Here is an 18,736-nt window from a genome sequence, read left to right on the forward strand (position 1 = left end):
TCAGGAATTCTGGCTTGTACTTGCTCAATTCTGCTCCTCTGACTTTCTATTGAGTTGTCTACTTTTGTAATTTTATTGTTAATCTTCTGAATTTCTGATTGCTGTCTGCCTATGGGTTTTTCCAGCTTATTAAACTTTTCATTATGTTCCTAAATAATCTTTCTAATTTCTTCAATTGCTTTATCTGTGTGTTCCTTGGCTTGTTCTGCGTATTACCTCATTTCCTTCCTGATGTCTTGAAGGGTTCTGTATATCAATCTTTTGTATTCTGTCTCTGGTAATTCCAGGAATGCACTTTCATCTAGAAGATCCCTGGATTCTTTGTTTTGAGAGCTTGTTGAGGTGATCATGGTCTGTTTCTTTATGTGACTTGGTATTGACTTGTCTCCGAGCCATCTATAAGTTATTGTATTAGTTTATGCTTGCTTACTGTGTCATAGTTTCTTGCTTTGTTTTGTTTTGATATACCCAGATGGGTTGCTTGAGTGAGCTAGCTTTATTATTTTCACCTTTGGAGCTCTGGTGTCCTGTCCCCAGATGGCTAGAGCTGTTATTGGGTATATCAGTCTAGAAGTCCATTCAATTTTCTTTTATGAATTCAGCTCAGGTGTCCAGGTAGATGATCATCAAGTATGCGGTACAGGCTCTGCCTTATAGTCTTAGAGGCGCAGGGGTGATTGGTGTATGCACCGGTATCTGATTGCAGCAAGGGGTCATGCTCTGAACAAGGCAGGTGGCTGAGAATCGACCCCTGAGTGTCTCTGAGGAAAGCATGTCCCTGTTTCCTAGAGCATGCAGGTGGGTGGGTTCTGTAGAGGGAGCATGGGCACCCAAAATTTTGGGTTGTAAAGACTGGGAGGTACCAGTTATCCTTGGACCGCTGTCGTGGGTGGCTGGGTGACCTGAGTGGAGCTACCAGTCCTTAGGTCCCTGATGTGGGTAGATGAGGACCTTGTTTTATAGGCAAATCAATGTCAAATATCAAACACCCACCTCTCCACCACACAGCTGAAATGGTTGGAGTCTGCCAACAAGGGCCTATTGACTGCAAATAGGTCCACACAGGTCCATGCAAAAGGGAAAAGTGCTCAAAGTCCACGGACCATTTATGCCTGGACAGGAGCCGCTTCCCCTGGTTAGTGGAGCTGGCAAATTATCTTTTCCCCCAAATGCAAATTTTTTTCTTTCTCCAAGGCCGGGAGGATGGCTCTAGGTACTCAACAGGGCCTATCTCAGGCCTAGGGAATCCAGCCACTGAAGCCGGCTTGGGGGTGGGGGGCATGGTAAAATATATGCAAGTACTTAGCTTTTGCTGAGAGCGCTGTTCTTCTCAGGTTCCAGAGGTGTGAGTAGGTTATGTGGCTGGCTGCTTCTCCCTGAAGAAACTGTGGCTGAATGATAGTATCAGCCCACTGCTGCCGCCAGTCTGGGAATAGTGCCTGAGGGCTCCCTGCGATTCAGGTCCAGTAATTCCTCTCCACTTCTGAAAGGTCTCTTCCTCCCCCTGCCCCTCAGTTCATTTTCTAAGCTTGCTTTTGAAGCTCACAGCTCCCAGCTTGTCACAAATATACTCATTTCATTTGTTTTTTTGGGTGTTTGTTGTAAAGAGGGCTTGCCAGAAGCATCTGTCTATTCTGCCGTCTTGGCTCCGCCTCTCTTTTGCCATGAAGGAAGAACTGGCTGGTGTACAGCTACCATTACTTAACATTTTGATCAAAGATTCCATAGCAGAATCCTGATCAAAAGGGGGAAAATGCAGAACAGAATTTTAAATTCTCATGGACTCCAGACTTTCTGGAGCCATGAAGGGAGTATGAACCCCTGAAACTATTGCCCTGAGATAATCTTTAAACCATAAACCAAAAATATCCCCTGAAGTCTTCTTAAAACAGAATAGTTTAGCTTAACTAGTAAAACAGGTCTCTGCCTTAAGCATTATGCTCTTTTAAGAACTATTTATATGGGATTAAACTAACAACAGCAACTAGAAAGGTTAGATAGGAACCTTAGGGGGCAATGAGTTTATGTTAATGGGGAGGAATAGCTCAGAAAAGGAGAGTGAGAATAGTTGCACAACTCAAATGTAATCAATGCCACTGACTTGCACATGTAGAAACTGTTGAATTGGTGTCTATTTTGCTGTGTACATTCTCAACAACAAAATAAAATATTTTTTTTAGAAAAGAAAAAACGAGGTACTCATCTTACATCAGAACCAACTTACAATGAAGTTGTTGGAACAGAACCCCATTGTAAGTCAGGGACTACTTGTATATCACTGAACCTAAAAGGACACCCTGATGAAGATTATAGCCCTTTTACTGGTAGAAAGCATCATGCAGTGGCATCACATTTTCTCACATTAGTACTAGTGGTAACAAGGAATGAAATGCAGGTGGAACACATTACCTTGGGAGATCCAACGGCTATAGCACTTAGTTGCTATGGTTACAGTAGCGACTATAAAGACTGTTGCGTCATGTGGTATCATCTCGTGGACCTAGAGCAGTGATCCTCAAAATGTGTTTTCCAGGCCAGCAGCCTCAGCATCATGTGGGAGCTTATCAGAAATGCAAATTCTTGGTCCTTACCCGAGACCCGCTGAGTCAGAAACTGCACTCTCCAGGTAATTCTGATGCACACTAAAGTTGAAGAAACACTTCCTTAGAGAAGGTACGTAGAGAAAAAGAAAAATAAATAGCTATGAACATTCAACTGATAATGTAAAAGGATAATCTGAAGCCTCGGCAGCAGTCTAGAAGAACTCCTGCTTCTGCAGTTACAGTGCTATAGAGTTTCAATGCCAATTAAATGCTCAGCCTTTCCAGGTCTCTCACACTAAGTTAAGGGCACCAGTAAAGAAGGTGTGATAAGAACATTTTGGTAAAAATGGATTAGGCAACTTCTGCTCCAGCCAAGATGGAGTAGCAGGGACTGGATTCACCCTCATGCCTGAAACAACCAAACAATCAGACAAAATACACACAAAAAAAAATGGCTTTCAACACAGTGGACATGAGGCAACAAAGAACAGTGATTCATGAGAAGCAAGAAAAACAAAGGGTGAATTCTACTATTGCTTCAACTTACAGCCCTGAGAGAGTTTCCACATTATAGCACAGGGAGGAGGAACTGAGGCACAGCCCAGTAGACTCTCTGAGTTGTGAAAACAAGTGTCTGGGGAGATAAAGGCAGATTGAGTTCATAAGACAGAGTAGCAGAGAGGAAACAGTTGCACAGACAGAGAACCCTGGAGATCTCCAGAAGACCTCTCTCTAGTATTCAGTAGAATACTGATTAACACACACACAGGAAGAAACCAGTGCTTCACTAGTTTGTTCTGGTTTGAACCTTACGAATGTGTATTTCTAACAAGTTCCCAGGTGATGCTAATGCTGCTGGTTATAGTCCAATTCTGAAAGCCAATAGTAGAGCAGTGGTTCTCAGTCTCAAAATTTATTATACATAAGAATCACCTGGAGATCTTGTGAAAATGTAGATTCTGATTCAGTATATCTGGGGTGGGCATGCAAATTCTCAGCAAGGTTTCAACCAAATGAACCTGTTTGAAGTGCTGGAGGAAACTACCCACTACTGGGAGAGAACCATCTGAAAGTATAAGAGGGTATAGCATGTGATGCTCACACAGGGCCAGTAACAGTGCTTACTCCCACCAATCAGTCTGAAAAAAATCAAAGTTCATAAGTAGAGTACTCAGAAATGTCTTGCCTCACTAACCCATTGTCCTCCAGAGTAATGTGACTTATAGTGACCCTACAGGACAGAGTAGGGTTTTCAAGGAGTGGCTGGTAGATTCAAACTGCTGACCTTTTGGTTGGCAGCAGAGCTCTTAACCACCACACTGCCAGGGTTCTCGTGCCTCAGAAATAGGGAATAATTAGCCCTGTACTAAGCACTGCTCTTTATCTACCTAACAAATCATAAAACCAAGTTCAGAATGATCAAACTGTTTCCAAGTAACTTAACCGAATCCCAGACAAATGTCAGAAGATGTGTAGAACCACAAAAATTCATAATGCCTGACATCCGATAAAAAATTACCAGACATGCAAAGGAAAAGATGAGCAATAATGAAGAAAACAATCCACTGAACATTTTCAATAGCTAACAGATGTTTCAGAGCTAACACAGATTTTAGAATGATCTGAGAAGGACATAAAACAGTTATCATAACTATATTCTTTATGTTCATATATGGAAGATAAATATTTAAAAAAAAAACAGCCCCCTAGAGTTGAAACTACTGTATCTCACACTGGATGAGATTAACCACAGATTTATCATTGCAGAAGAAAAGATAGTGAACTTGAAGGCGTGTAGTAGAAACTATTCAAAATGAAACCCAGAGGGAAAAAAGAATTAAATAAAAACAGCATCAGTCAGCTTTGGGGAACTTTCAAGCAGCCTAATATATAGGTAATTGGAATTCCAGAAGGACAGAGTAGAATGGGGCAGAAAAATTATGTGAAGAAATAATGGTCAAAAACATTACAAAGCTGATGAAAACTTATAAACCCACAGGTATAAGAAGGTCAACGAATCCCCACAAAAAAAACATGAAGAAAACTACACCAAGGCACTTCATAATAAAATTGCTCAAAGAGAAAATCTTAAAAGCAGCCAGAGGGTGGGGGAAGGAGGAAAGACATGTATACACATATATATATATGTATATGTATGTGTATATATATATATATAAAACCTAGTGCTGTCAAGTCCATTCTGACTCATAGTGATCCTAGAGGACAGAATAGAACTGCCCCATAGAGTTTCCAAGGAGCACCTGGAGGATTCAAACTGCCGACTCTTTGGTTAACAGCCGTAGCACTTAACCACTACACCACCAGGGTTTCCAAAGACATGTATAGAAAAAAATGTATAAGAATGTCATCATATTTTTTGTCAGAAACAGTGCAACCTACAAGACAGTGGAGCAACATCGCTAAAGTACTGAGAAAAAAAAACCCTCTCAACTCAGAATCCGATACTTGGCAAAAATGTCTTTTAAAAATGGTGACTAGTGTGATAATTACATAGCACAATATGCTGAATGTAATTAATGTCACTGATTGTACACTTAAAAATGGTTAAAATAGTAAACTTTTTGTAATATCTACTTTACCACAATCTTTTTTTTTTTTTTTTAAACTAAGGTGAAGAAGGGGTGAATCTTCTAGAATGATGGTGCAAGGAGCTCAGGGAAACCTCTTCCCTGGAGGGACATTTATTAAGGTAGTCAAAGTTAGCAAAGACAGTCAGTCACTCAAGTCTCTGGACACTGATCAAAAACCTTACAACAAAGAAACATTTACTCAAAAAAAATCTACTACAGAGACTTGGTAAGAACAGTGGGAGGCTGTGGCATTCCTGCTAAGGATTGTACCCATTGTCCCCATCTCTGACTTGTGAAAGAGCTGTCCTAGCAGGCTCAGCAGCCAAGTGGCAGTCCCATCTTCCCACCTTCCTGGAGTGAAAGTGCTATTCCAGGTGGATTTAACAGAGAACATCAGCAGATCCTACTTTCACAGCTCTGTGCTGCAGAAGGTCTACCCTGAGCAAGTGGTGACCGCATCTGTTTCCCCAACCCCAACTCCTGGAGTGTAGGGAGGATCTGGATAGGAAGTTAGTAAAAAGTGTGGCAGGAGAGCTGCTCCAATGGGCTCAGCAGCTCAGTGGCAGCTCCTGTCTCCTACAGTTTCCTGGGGTAAAAGAGCTTTTCTGGGAAAATTCAGCATCCAATGAATATTGGCTATTCGTCCCCTCCCCATTCTGGGATGCAGAAGTTCTATAATGGGCAGTGGTGGCAACCAGGTATGGCACAAATCCCCTCCACCCCACACACACATAAGTTCCTGCTGTGCAGGGAGGATCCAGGTAGGACAGCTAGTGAAGATTCTTTTCTCTTTTATCCCCCAGCTCCTGCTCCATACAACAGAGGTTCTGCCCAGGAGAGGATAGGAGCAAGTCTCAAAGGCAGACAACACCCAGACCCTGACAAGGGACCCAACTTTATTTGGATCAAATTTATGCCCCAAGGTATTGTTGGAAACAATAGAGCAATCAGGTAGCAATTAGTGGAGACCAACAGCTGGGTGTGGTACCAATAGAGGTAGACAACCTATAGGCTTCATGGAGAGATCAAAGAATGAGAGCAAAGCTAAAACCACAGTCATCCCTCTAGTTAGGAAGATTGCTTGCATGTCTAGGCTTATGCCCTTCATGGGGTGAGTGGAGAGGGAATTTATAAGCTATAAGGCCCTGGATGAACATGAGACAATCTCATGAACTCCCTGAACAGTGACAGTAGTCTCAAAGCTACTCACAGATCCAATGGTAAAAGATAAAAACTTCATTGGTTCAAGAGTCTTAAACACAACCTCAAACCAATCATTTGCTAGCCTCTGTTTTGAGCCTGGAAACCCTGGTGGTGTAGCAGTTAATCACCACAGCTGGTAACCAAGAAGTTGGCAGTTCAAATCCGCCAGGTGCTCCTTGGAAACTCTATGGGGCAGTTCTACTCTGTCCTATAGGGTCGCTATGAGTCAGAATCGACTGGATGGCAGTGGGTTTTTGGTTTTTACTTGGAGCCCTGATAGGTGCATAATTTGTCATTATGCTCTTGTATAACCTTCTTAAGTTCCTCTGTTGCTTTGTGTGTTCCTTGGCCTGGTCTGCGTTTTGCCTGATCTCCTTTCTGATCTCTCGAAGAGCTCTGTATACTAATCTTTTGAATTCTCCTCTAGTAATTCCAAGACCTTCTCTTCCTCTGGGAGGTTTTTTTGTTTTGGTCACTTGCTGAAGCCATCATGGTCTGCCTTTTTACGTGATTTGATATTGACTGTTGTCTCTGAGTCATCAATAACTCATTATATTTATTTTTGTTTACTATGTCCTAGCTTCTTAGTTTGTTTTGTTTCAGTATGCCCAAATAGGCTGATTGTGTGAGCTAATCTGATTGTTGGTGTCTTTGAAGCTCTCACATCCTGCCGCCGGGTGGTTAGAACTGCTACTAGGTATGTGAGCCCAGAAGTCCATTTACTTTTCTTGTGTGGATTCAGCTCAGGTGTCCAGGTCTTTGGTCACCAAGTGTGTGGTGCAGGCTCTCACCTACAGTCCTAGACAGGCAGGGCTATGTAGGGGTGACTGGAGCAGGCACAGGTATCTGGCTGCAGTAGGGGATTATGTGCTGAGTAAGGTAGGGGGGCTGATGGTTGTCTCTGAGTGCCTGAGTGGAAGGCATATCCCTGTTCCCTAGAGCTCACAGGTGAGTGGGTTTTGCAGCTGGACTTTGGGTAACAAATGCTGTTGGCTGTATGGACTGCGAGGCACCACTTATTCCCAAACCCCTGTTGTGGGAGGCTAGGTGGACTAGGTGGAGCCACCAGTCCTCAGGCCCCTGAAGCGGGTGGATGAGGATCCTGCTTAATGGGCAGGGCAGTGTCAAATGTCAGGAATCTGCCACTCCCCCTTAGCTGTTGCAGCTAAAAATTGGCTTCAGGTATATACCCTGTTATACTATGCTAATGAGGGTCTGTTCTGTTGAAATTGGCCCATACAGGTCTAGGCAGGGGTGATAGGCAAAGTCCATGGACCCCGTATGCCTGTGCCTAGGCGAAGGGGCTGTGCCTGCCCTGAGGTCCTGGCTTAGGAGAGCTGGCAGGTTATTTTTTCCTGTTTGTCGTTAATTTGTTCCCTCTCCAAAGCCAGAATGGCTTGGGGCAAGACAGGACCCACTTCCAGTGCAGGGAGCGTGGCAATCACTGGAGACAGCAGGACTGGAGCAGAGCGGGGCAGGGGCGGGGCCAGGAGAATGGGCATGAGGTAGTTCCCAGAGGGGAAAGAGTTTTTTGACCACCACGGTAGGTTAGCTGCATGCACTTAGCTTTCGCAGATCCATTTTCCGCTGGTTCCTCAGGGTTGCGCAGACTTTCTGCCGCTTGGTTTTTCCCAGTGTGGAAAAGGCATCCTGAGCACTACTGCTTGCCTCAGCCCACGTGCACCGGCCGATCCAGCCTACAGGGCGTTAGCCAGGTCAGGTCTGGCAAATCCTTGCTGCTTCTGAACTGTCTCTCCCTCTCCATGCTGCTCAGTCCAACTCCTCAGCTTTGTCTTTGATAGTCAGGCCTCCTAGATTCTCATATATAATCAACTCACTTGTTTTTTTAGGTCTTTGTTGTAAGAGGGACTATAGGAAGCGTCTGACTACACCATCTTGACCCTGCCTAAAAATTATTAAACATAAATAAATAAACTACCGCTTAAAGTCTTTGAAAATTTTCTTAAAGGAATACAGCAAACAAACATTTATTCAAGGAAATCTACTAAATCTTGGTAAGAACAACAAGAGGTGTGGCCATAACCTGCTCCTCTGTGCCTCCAGCTCAGTGTGACAGAAGTTTTACTCCAAGATCCAAGGAATTTCAAAGGCATCTCACACATGTACAAAAATACATCTTTTTAGTGTTTTTCAGACTTTTACTAGGATTCAGGAAGATGAAGTGGGACAGGTCAGTCTCCACTCTCAGAGAGATCAGTCTGGGAGAGAGATTCCTGAGTACCGATTATCACCATGTACTGCAGGGCATCCACACAAGGGTCAATTTAGCTGGTCCAGGGCCTCAGGGAAGCTTTCTGGGAGGAGGCTTATAATAAATCCTGTTCGGTTGGTATCACAATTTTGCAAATGTAATAATTGACATTTGGAGACTTTAGTAATTTGCTGAAGTCACCCTGCCAGTGATTAGCAAAGGAAGGCTCTGAATAGTAGGAGGAGAATGATGAGTCAGCGGAATATCAAGGCTGTTCCCGTTCATGTGACACAGAGGGGATGACAAAAAAGACATTAAAATAAATGCCCTAAAGATCCCTGGAGGCAGGCTGGCATAAGGCAGTAACAGTGTCAGTGGGGCAGGGGGTCTAGCCAAGGTCTGGAGTCAGCTGGGCCTGGGCAGGAGCTATGCACAAGGGATTAAAGTTCTCTGAGCCACATCAATGGACTGGGAATAATAACAGCAACAATGGTGAGACCCAACACTTATTGAGGGTTTACTGTACACAAAGTCTAGTTTTAAGAGATTCACTGCTTCAATTTTTCTCATCTTTAGACTGAGAATAACAAGAATAATAATGAGAATAGTAATAGTAATAAAAAAATAATAGGTACCATTTATTTAGCATTTACTGTATAAAAAGCTCTGTTCTAAGGGATATATATCTTTGTGTACCTCATCTGTAGTCTGGGAATAATAATAATAAATTTATTGAGCAGTTAATGGATATAGCAGACCCTTTTCTTTGTGATACACACACCTCAGTTTCCTTCATCTATGAACTGGGAATAACAATGAATCATAATAAACAGCTAACATTTGCTGAGCATTTGCTGTACACCAGGCCCTGTTGTACACTGGACAAGGCCCAACTTGACTGGGTCCCTAGGAACTCTCTGATATTATCTCCCATCCCTGTCTACCTCACTGTGCTCCACCATTCTGGCCTCCTCCTCACTGTTCCTCAAACACACCCAAGTTCATTCCACCTCTCACATCCATTGCATGAGCCATTCCCTCTGCCAGGTACACCCTTCTACAGATATCCACATGGTACACTCTCTCACTTTCCCACTTCAGCTCCCTGTTCAGACACAACTCTCTCATGAGACCTTCCCTGACACCAAAAATGCTTGTTTAATCAGTGTAAATTTAATAAGTGGTAGCACTTGTCTTTGGAAACTCTGTGGGGCAGTTCTACTCTGTCCTATAGGGTCGCTATGAGTTGGAATCGACTCGATGGCAGTGGGTTTTTGAGTGGGTAGCACTTGTTGCATTGAGGGCAGTAGTAGCTTTGTAGTAGAATTCTCACCTTGCATGCTGGAGACCTGGGTTTGATTCTTGACCAATGAACCTCATGCACCACCACCATCCATATGTCAGTCAAGGATTGAGTGTTGCTATGATGCTGGACAGGTTTCAGAACAGCTTCACACTAAGACAGACTAGGAAGAAAAGCCTGGCAATCTACTTCTGAAAATCAGCCAGTGAAAATCTCATGGATCACAACAGTCACATCCCATCGTGCATGGGGTTGCCATGAGTCAGGAGCGACCTGACAGCAGCTAACAATAAAGCACAGATCCAGGCCAGCCTCCCTGAGCAACTGACAAGTTTAACAGATCGTTGGTGAGCACAGAAGCCCTGAGGAGACCCGGAGCAAGAGCACACTACCAGGGTAAAGGCCCTGAGTTGGGACTCTGCTTGGAGTGTTTCAAAAGGGTGGAAAGGCAGCTGTGCGGCTAGAACTGAATGTGGGAGTAGGCAGTCAGGTCCCAAGGTCAGTGGGAGTCTGTGGGAAGTTATGACTTTTGGAGGCTTGAGGAAGTTTACTTTGGACATAGGAGGTGGGCAGGACCTGACATGGGTTTTTAACAGGCTCCCTCTAGCCGTTTTGGTGAATGGATGGTTCCTGAACCCTGGATGAGGCAGGGGTGGCAGGTGGCCCTGCTGCCTTGTCAGGCGGGCTTTGACATTCATTCAATAACCTGCTCAGAAGCATTTTATGGGCACCTGTTGTTCACCTTCCTCGGGAATCGGTGTACACAGTCTGGCCAACAACTCTCCCCCCCCCGCATCTTGGGCTGCCCCTCAACCCCACTGACTCCTGGTGCACAGACTCAGCAGAGGAGGTGGAGGGCGGTCCGAAATCATTGTCTTTATTTCTTGGCAGGTATTGAAAGAAGGTCGAGGCGGCCTTAGGGGGGCGTCAAGGCCAATTCTGCCCTCGGTTCTAGATCCTTCTCCTCCAGGGCGGCGCCGAGGAGACGGGAGCCGGCCTGCGGGGAGTGGGAGTCAGGCTGCTGGACCGGCTCTCTACACCTTGGCCTGCAGCCCACTCTGGTCCGCGACTCCTCCTCAGCGCCTTCGCCCTGACGGTGCCCCCGCCAGGAACGTTCTTCTCCCCCACAGAGCCCTCTCTCAAAGATCTCCAGGGACACCCTTCCCTCCCCCCTCCCTCCACAGTCTCCCTACGTCTCCTTTGCCGGCCTCTTCCTCTGGGGCGCTCTGGGCTTCAGCCAGGGCTTGCCCCTTGAATTTCTCCAGCTCCACCTTCATCCTAGGAAGTACAGCGGAGAAAAGAGGAAGAAGAGAGCATGAGTAGGGGTGCTGGGGAAGGAAGCCCTAGGCACGAGATACCTCTGTTCAGAGAACCCCTGAGAAAGACCCTTGTCACGCTGACAGGCAAAGTAGGTTGGGTGGGAGGAGCCCCTTTTGCTAGAAGTCCCGCTAACCTTCCCCAGAACCAGCCCTTCCCCTTCCGGGAGGGGCAGTGCTGGGGACATCCGCCCATCGCCCACCTTCTTGCCCCTTCCTCCCTCGCCCAGACCTTCTTCCCACTCTCACCCGACGGCTGTGGCCTCCGGGCGGTTCAGGAGGGGCCCATCGCTCACTGGTGGGGTGCCTGCTACCTCCGGCTGCGAGCGCAGCCGCCGCCCCACCTCCTCCAGCTTCGCCTGCACCAGCATCTCTGCGGGTGGGGGGGGTGCAGGCCATCAGGGCGGGGCCAGGGCTCCAGGAGGCCGGGACCGCCCCTGGCCCCCCACCCTGCCTGGAGTCTCACCCTCGGTAAGCAGCTGCGCCTTGCTGCTCTCCAGGGCACCGATCTCTCGGACCAATCGCTGCTCCAGCATCTGCGAGGAGATGACGCCAGTCTGTCAGTATGCCAGCATCGCTCGCCTTGCCCCCTTCCTTGGCGCCTCTGGTAAAGTTCTTAAAAGAAGTGGGTCATTGATTGACATGACTACTGTATTAACTCAACGTGCATTTTCTGCTGTGGCCGGCAGCTAGCGGAGACCCATTCCCCTTAACGCTCCCCATGTACCTCTGGGAATCTCATCTCTTCCCACTCCCTCATGTGCCTTCACCTTTGCTGTTCCACAAACAAGTCAGGCACCATTAGGCCCTCAAGGCCTCTGCACTAGCCCTTCCTTCTACTAGAACACTTGCACCCAGGTACCTGCATGGAGCACTCCCTCACTCCTTCAGTCTGTGTTCAGATGTCACCTATACAGCTAGGCCTTCCTCCCTGACACTACAGGATCCATTTACCTACTTATTTTCTTGATCAGAGTCAGTATGCCTCCCTCCTTCCCCCAACCAGCTTGGGGACAGCAGATTTGCCCTTTGGTTCACCACTGTCCCCTCCTGCCTGGAATGGTGCCTGATGCATCCATGGACAAAAGTTGAGTGGAGGAATGACCCAACCATGGCTTTTGCAGGGTTTCCATTTGCCACTGCAAGGTGGGCAGACTCTAGGTGAGCAAGAGGGATCAGCAATGGCTAGTGATACTAGGTGTGGCAGTGGGGGACAGTGAGAAGTGGCCAGGTAACAGTTGAGGGATTGAGTGGGTGGGAGAGAGGAATAAAGGAGTCAGGACTATCCCATGGAGTAGGGCCTTAGCAGTGCGGACACAGGTGTGAAGACGCTAAAGCTGGGGAGGAGTGGCTCTGGGTAGAGGTGATGATGATGGCTCACATGAAATTCCCAGAGGTCCTTGTGCTGGCCCATCAGGTCCTCCAGCTGTTCTTTGACATCCAACCTAGGGGCCGACCACCCAGGAATGAGAGGCCTGGCTGAGGTTGGGGGCTGCTCATCACAGACATTCAGATCTTTGCCCATTCTGTTCCTTCTGCTGGGAGAATCTTCATGGGCCTTATTCCTCAAGTCTTGGCTCCCACAGCCCCTCTTCCAAGAAGCTTTCCCTCATGTGCCTTCCCCCACCCTCTATCCAGTGGCCCACCAAGCCAAGACCTAGTGGTTACCCCAGCCTCCTCTGTTTGCTCCTCTCTGTGATCTGAGAATTATGGACAGATATTTGTTCTGTGCAGTCCTGCAACACATGCTTCCTGGGAAAGGAAAGGCGACCCTCAGTCATATTCTCTGAGTGACCCCATTCACCCCAGCTGGAATTGGACCTGGGGGTGTCTGTCCCCAACATTCACCCTTCTTCTGTTGATTGAATGTGAAGTTTATGGGGCTCTGTCAAGACTATCACCCTGTCCATCTTGTCCTCCATCAGATTTTGACTTCCTGAAAAATCCTTGTGATGAGTGTGGTGATTCAGCATCACAGATTCTAAAGTCCTGGCTTTAAAGTCTGGATCTGCTAACTTTGGATGAGTTACTTAACCTCTCTGGATCTGTTGCCTCATATTTAAAATGGTGGTGATGGTGGGAAGGCAACATTAGTCCTAACTCCTATAAATGTCGCTGGGAGGATTAGGTAGATAAATGAATCATAAACTGCTTGGTAGACAGTGTATGTTGTGTGGTTAAGCACACACACACATTAACTATCATCAGGTTTCTCCACACAATTAAAATCATGTTGCATCAATGTGTGAGGCCTCTGGTCATAGGAGTGTGCTAAGTTAATGTTCAGAGGGTGGAAAGATGGACGAATAGATGGTTGGATAGACAGTTAATTGGATGGATGAGTGGCTGGAAGGAGAAATGATGTGTGGAAGGATGATGGCTGGATGGAGAAATAAAAGGATTGTTGGAAGGATAGATAGATGTCTGGATGAATGGCAAGGTGAAGAAATGAACTGATAGGTGGATGGGTGCTTGGAAGGATGGAGAGGATGAATGAATGGTTGGATGGATGGAAGATGGTTAGAGGGATGGTTGGAGAGATTATGGCTGTTTGGCTGAAGGGGCAAATGAATGTGTGGATAAGTGAGTAGATGGATGAAAGAATGGCTGGCTGCCTGGCTTGCTGGCTGGTTGGTTGGATAAGTGCATGAGTAGATCCACTTATGCATGGGTGGGTAAATGGATGACTGGAGGCCTCAATGTGCAGCCAGACAAATGTATGGATGGCAGAGGAGCTGGATGACCAACAAGGAAAAGCTTAGAAAAACACCAGCAGAAGGAATTCATTTCATAAATAAATTAGCAGTGGATGATCTAACAAGTTAATCTTAACATCGCCATGTAATGTTAGAGCTGAGTGGGGAAGTTCCTTGTTTGACTGTTCTATTTTACAGAAGGGAATTAAGGCGTGCATGTCCAAGATTTATTTCCCTAGCTCTCCCTCCCTCCTTTGGGTTGGGGAAATAAGGTTGGAAGGAGCTGGGGCAGGACCTCTTACCTCTGAACCTCACTTTCCTTCTTATGACAGTGCAGCTGCAGGATCCTCAGTGTCTCTGTGGAGAAAGGAATCAAGGGGTCCCTGTGATAGATCTTGGGTGGAGGTGATGGTGCCCCAATTATATTGGGCACTGAGAAGACACTGGTGTTCACTGCGAGTGAGGTGGCAGCGAGGAGGAGATTTGAGAAGGAAGCATTGTGACTCAGGTCTCTGGACAGATGAGCAGATGGGCTTTTGTCAGGTGGTGGGGTAGAATAAGGAAGACAGAGCAATACCTTGTTTTTTGCTCAGGACCTCTTCTAGGTGCACTTTCTCACCATTCACTAGAAAACACAGTAACACTTCAGTCCCCAGGGGCCACATCGTGCTCCCGTTCTAACTTCATGCAAAGGGTATACCCGAGGTCACACAGAAGGCAAGATCCAGCTCCAGGGAAAGTGGGGTGTCTCCTTGCCACCCCTGCTGCCATCTCCCACTGGGGACTACCCCGATCCAGCCTCTTCCCTCTGTGCCCACATTCTCTGTAAGTGCAGGAGTGAAGACCCTGCAGAATGCACATGGTTTACTCGGAAGGGACTGGTGACAGTAAATAAATACACCACATCAGGTAGAAATGAGGCTTTGAAGAAACAGATCAAGCATGGGCGTGACAAGGAGAGGATAGGATTCTGTTTTTAAGTGGGGACATCCAGGAAGGCCAATCAAGGTGAAGTTTGAACTGAAAGCTGAAAAAAGACATGAGATAGCAAGAGTTGACCTGCATATATACACTAAGAGCATTGCAGGTGGAGAGGGAGGGAGGTAGGAGTTAAATCTGAAGCAGTGGCAGGGGACCCCGCTGGGCATTTTGGTCTGCAGCACAGGGGTCTGGTGAGAATAGAGAGGTTGGAACATCATGGGACCGCTCTGTCCCTCTTTGGCCCCACTTACATGAGTCTAATTCCCTATGCAGGGCCTCCCAGAGCGCAAGGGCCTCTCCCAGTTCCTCACTGGCTTTCTTTTTTGCTGGGTCAAAAGAAGGAAGACACTGTGAGTACAGCCTCCAGCCTTACTGTTCTCTTGCAGACTGTAATATTTCACATTTGTCTTCAAGCCAGGGCTTTGAACCATTTTGTTCCGGTTCGAACCCCTGCTGAGAATTTCCATTTCCACCCCCAGATATACTGAGTCAGAATCTACAGTTTAACAAGATCCTCGGGTGATTCTTATGTATAATAGATTTTGAGAACCATTGTTCTACTAGTGGTTCTCAGAATTGGTCCTTAACCAGCAGTATTAGCATTGCCTGGGAACTCGCTAGAAATGAAAATTCTCAACAGGGGTTCAAACTGGAACAAACTGGTTGGAAGCCCTGCCTCCAACAACCCTACAGGGACCTGAATGCTACAGATGAGGAAATGGAAGCTTTCAAAGTCCTGGCCCTTTTTGATGGCCTCAGTTTACCTTGCTGAAGCTCATTGATCCGGTTAATCAGGTCCTCGATCTGTGGCTCCAGGCTTCCCTCTGCAGAAGGAAAGACAGACTGAGCCAGAGAAGACAGGTGCCTTGCTGTTCAAGGCAGATGGAGGAGTGGGTGCTGGCACTGGGTCTCTGCTGCTCTCAATCAACATGCATTTATTGAGCACCTGCTGTATGCCAGGCTCTGTGAGAGGCCTTTGCAGGGCTTGCATACTGGGTGGGGGAGATGGACAGTAAAGACAGACATATATAATATCAAGTCAGGTGGTGGCAACTGCTGTGAAGAGAAATGAAGAGACTGAAGAGCAAAAGGGTAGAAGGTGCTTCTTGAGGTATGGAAAAGCCCCCAATCAAGTGAGGGGAACTGCTTTGCACTTCTGGGAGCGGGTAGTATTCCAGACAGAGGAAATAGCAGGTACAGAGCTGTGCAGGCAGTGGTGGTCAGTGAGGCAAGTGTCCAAAGGAACGGTGAGCGGGCTGGTATGGCTCGGGTCTACTAACCAAGTGAACAGTGGCAGGAGGTAAAGTGGGGGAAACGGAGGCAGCAGATCTCTCAAGGCCTCTTGGGCCACGTTGGAGGCATCTAGATTCAATTCAGAGTGTGAGGGGAGTCAATAAAGACTTCTCCTGTGCCTGATCCTGTTAAAAGCCTGGCAGGGTGGGTCATCAGTCACCTCTGTCAATCTGGACTCCAGTATTAGCATCATTTGTGCTTTCATTTTGTGGGTAGTAGCTTGCAAGTTCCCCAGTTCTCTAAATTCTCATAGTACCAGTTTCAGTGCTTTGTTCCTGGGCCCTCACTGGCTTCTAGGTCAGCAGGATAGAGTAGGGGTAAAGAGAAGCTGTCCAGCCATTGCAGGATCTAACTGCCAACCCGTAAGACACTCTGGTGTTAATGAACTTAGGCCCTGGATTTTCTGAGGCCACCAACCCCAGCTCCTGTGACTTCCAGGACAGTGAGTGTGCTCCAAGATATAATTATGAAGGACAGAAATCCTGGGGTGGGGCGGGGTGGGGGGGGATATCTTTGATTTACTGGAGATGTTCAGGGTCACTCTGTTTCTAGCTCTACAGTTTGTATACCTAATTTTAGCCTAGGCAGCAGCTCCAATACATACAGCTTCTGCATACAGCTACAGGGTAGGGCTCCATTTTATTAGGAACAGATCAACAGATTACAACATTTTAAGCTGAGGATGGGCTGGGGGGTCCGGCATCGAACCTGTCCCACACTCTGCCTCAGCTCTGATGTGGTTACTGGGTGCAGGCTAGCTCCCCTGGTCCCCTTCAATAAGCACAGCGAGGTACAAAACCATCTGCAAGGCCTTTTCCCCTTTGTGTATAAAAAAGGCAGGCATGGAGTACAACTCATGAATGTATTAAAAAAGAATCTCTAAAAAGATACTAAGAATTTAGAAACAAATGCTGCTGGCTTGTGGGGCAGGGAAATGGGTGACTGGTGTAGGTGTGGGGAGGAGGACGACAGGTTTTTTCTCTTGTACTTCTTGAATTTTAAATCATGAGACGAGGCCATATTTTTGATTCAAAGAATTAAATTGTGTAAGAGGGAGAAAGTGTAATGGGATGATTCTCCAAGGTTGTGAATTGTGGGGTCTAGGTTTGAACCATGTCTGTCTGACTCCAAGCCCTAGGCCAAGCCTCAGACACAGGAGACACATGACCTTTCTGCAGCTTTTTCACCATTGCCAGCAAGTCTTCACTCTTCTCCGAAGACTTGGCCTGTCCTGTGGAGACGAAAACCAGAATTACAGGATCCAGTAAGAGGTCCATCTGGGAAGGGAAGGAAGAAAGTCCCAGTGGGTTCCACAGATGCCCCTGGGCTGGAGTCAAGGATAGGCTGGGGGGCAGGTGTCCAGCCAGAGCAGGGCCCCAGTGAGATACTACTTGTCCCTGAGGTTGATGGTGTGTACTGGATGAATCAGGGTCCCTAATGGCCAGCTTCTCTCTGAAGGGTCAAAGGACACCACAGATATCCCCTTAATGAAGCTCAGGGGTGAAAGAAGGGGATGTACTCTCACTGCTGCTGCTGCTGTTCAAGCGAATTCTGAAGTTCTAGCCAATGCAATAGGGCAGACAGATGCAGATGACTTTCTTTAAAGTCATTATAGGCCACAATTTGCAAACTCTTAATGAATTGATGGATCTAGGTAATGGCTGCTATTATTAAAAAAAAAACAACCAGGTACAATGAGACTTCTGATCAAAGAACACAACACTGTTTAGGAAGGATTCTTGCCAAAAAAAAAAAAAAAAAAGATTTGAATCTTATCAGGCTTCATATTTAAATACTAACATAGAGGAAATACAAGCAACAGAGGCACATGTTAAATGACACTATAGGGTTGCAGTTAGCAACATTCAAACTGTGGCAACTCTGTAAGACAAACAGCCGGATTTCTTCAATAGATAAATTGCAAAGGAAAAAAAAAAAAAGGAGAGAAGAACCCCTCTAGATTAAAAGAGACTTGTGGTATGTATCAATTAACTGCGATTAAAAGAGACTTGTGGTATGTATCAATTAACTGCAACTAATAAACCTTATTTGAATCCTTATTCGAACAAGCATTTTGTAAAAACAAAACATTTGAGACATTCAGGGAAATATGAATACCGACTATTTGATGATATAGAGAAATTATTATTATTTCTTAGGTGTGATGATTAGTATGTTTTTTTATTTTAGTCCTTTTTTTAGAGATAGATACAGAAATATTTGTGAATAAAATGAAAATAACATCTGGGATTTGTTTTGGTGAAATGGGTAGTAGAGAGTGGATGAATGGAGTTAGAGAGGAAACAAGACTGGCCAAGAACTGATAATTGTAGAGGCTTGTAGATGGACTCAAGGAGGTCATTATAGTATCCTCTCTATTTCTTTGTATGCTTGAAATTTCCATAATAATTTTTTAAAATTCAATCAATATAGAGAGGGGGAACACCTTTTTTAATGGAAGAGTAGGGAAGGAAGAAGAACAGACAGTTCATGGAAAAAGACACACAAATGGCCAATAAAACCCAAAAAAAAAAAACCCAGTGCCTTCGAGTCGATTCTGACTCATAGTGACCCTATCGGACAGAGTAGAACTGCCCC

General features: G+C 46.1%; 1 protein-coding gene across 1 annotated transcript; it reads right to left on the bottom strand.

Annotated features, from left to right (window-relative positions):
• Nucleotides 1–10,720: 10,720 nt before the first annotated feature.
• SYCE1L (synaptonemal complex central element protein 1 like) lies at nucleotides 10,721–17,853 on the bottom strand. Its single transcript, XM_064273761.1, has 6 exons — nucleotides 17,307–17,853; nucleotides 15,610–15,669; nucleotides 14,167–14,221; nucleotides 12,550–12,613; nucleotides 11,635–11,704; nucleotides 10,721–11,541 (listed from the first exon to the last, which is right to left on the bottom strand). Exons 1-6 carry the CDS (start codon nucleotides 17,413–17,415, stop codon nucleotides 11,414–11,416), a joined length of 486 nt encoding a protein of 161 aa, XP_064129831.1. The 5' UTR covers nucleotides 17,416–17,853; the 3' UTR covers nucleotides 10,721–11,413.
• Between the last annotated feature and the right edge of the window lie 883 nt (nucleotides 17,854–18,736).

This window comes from Loxodonta africana, chromosome 21, assembly GCF_030014295.1.
Source record: "Loxodonta africana isolate mLoxAfr1 chromosome 21, mLoxAfr1.hap2, whole genome shotgun sequence".
Lineage (NCBI taxonomy): Eukaryota > Metazoa > Chordata > Mammalia > Proboscidea > Elephantidae > Loxodonta > Loxodonta africana.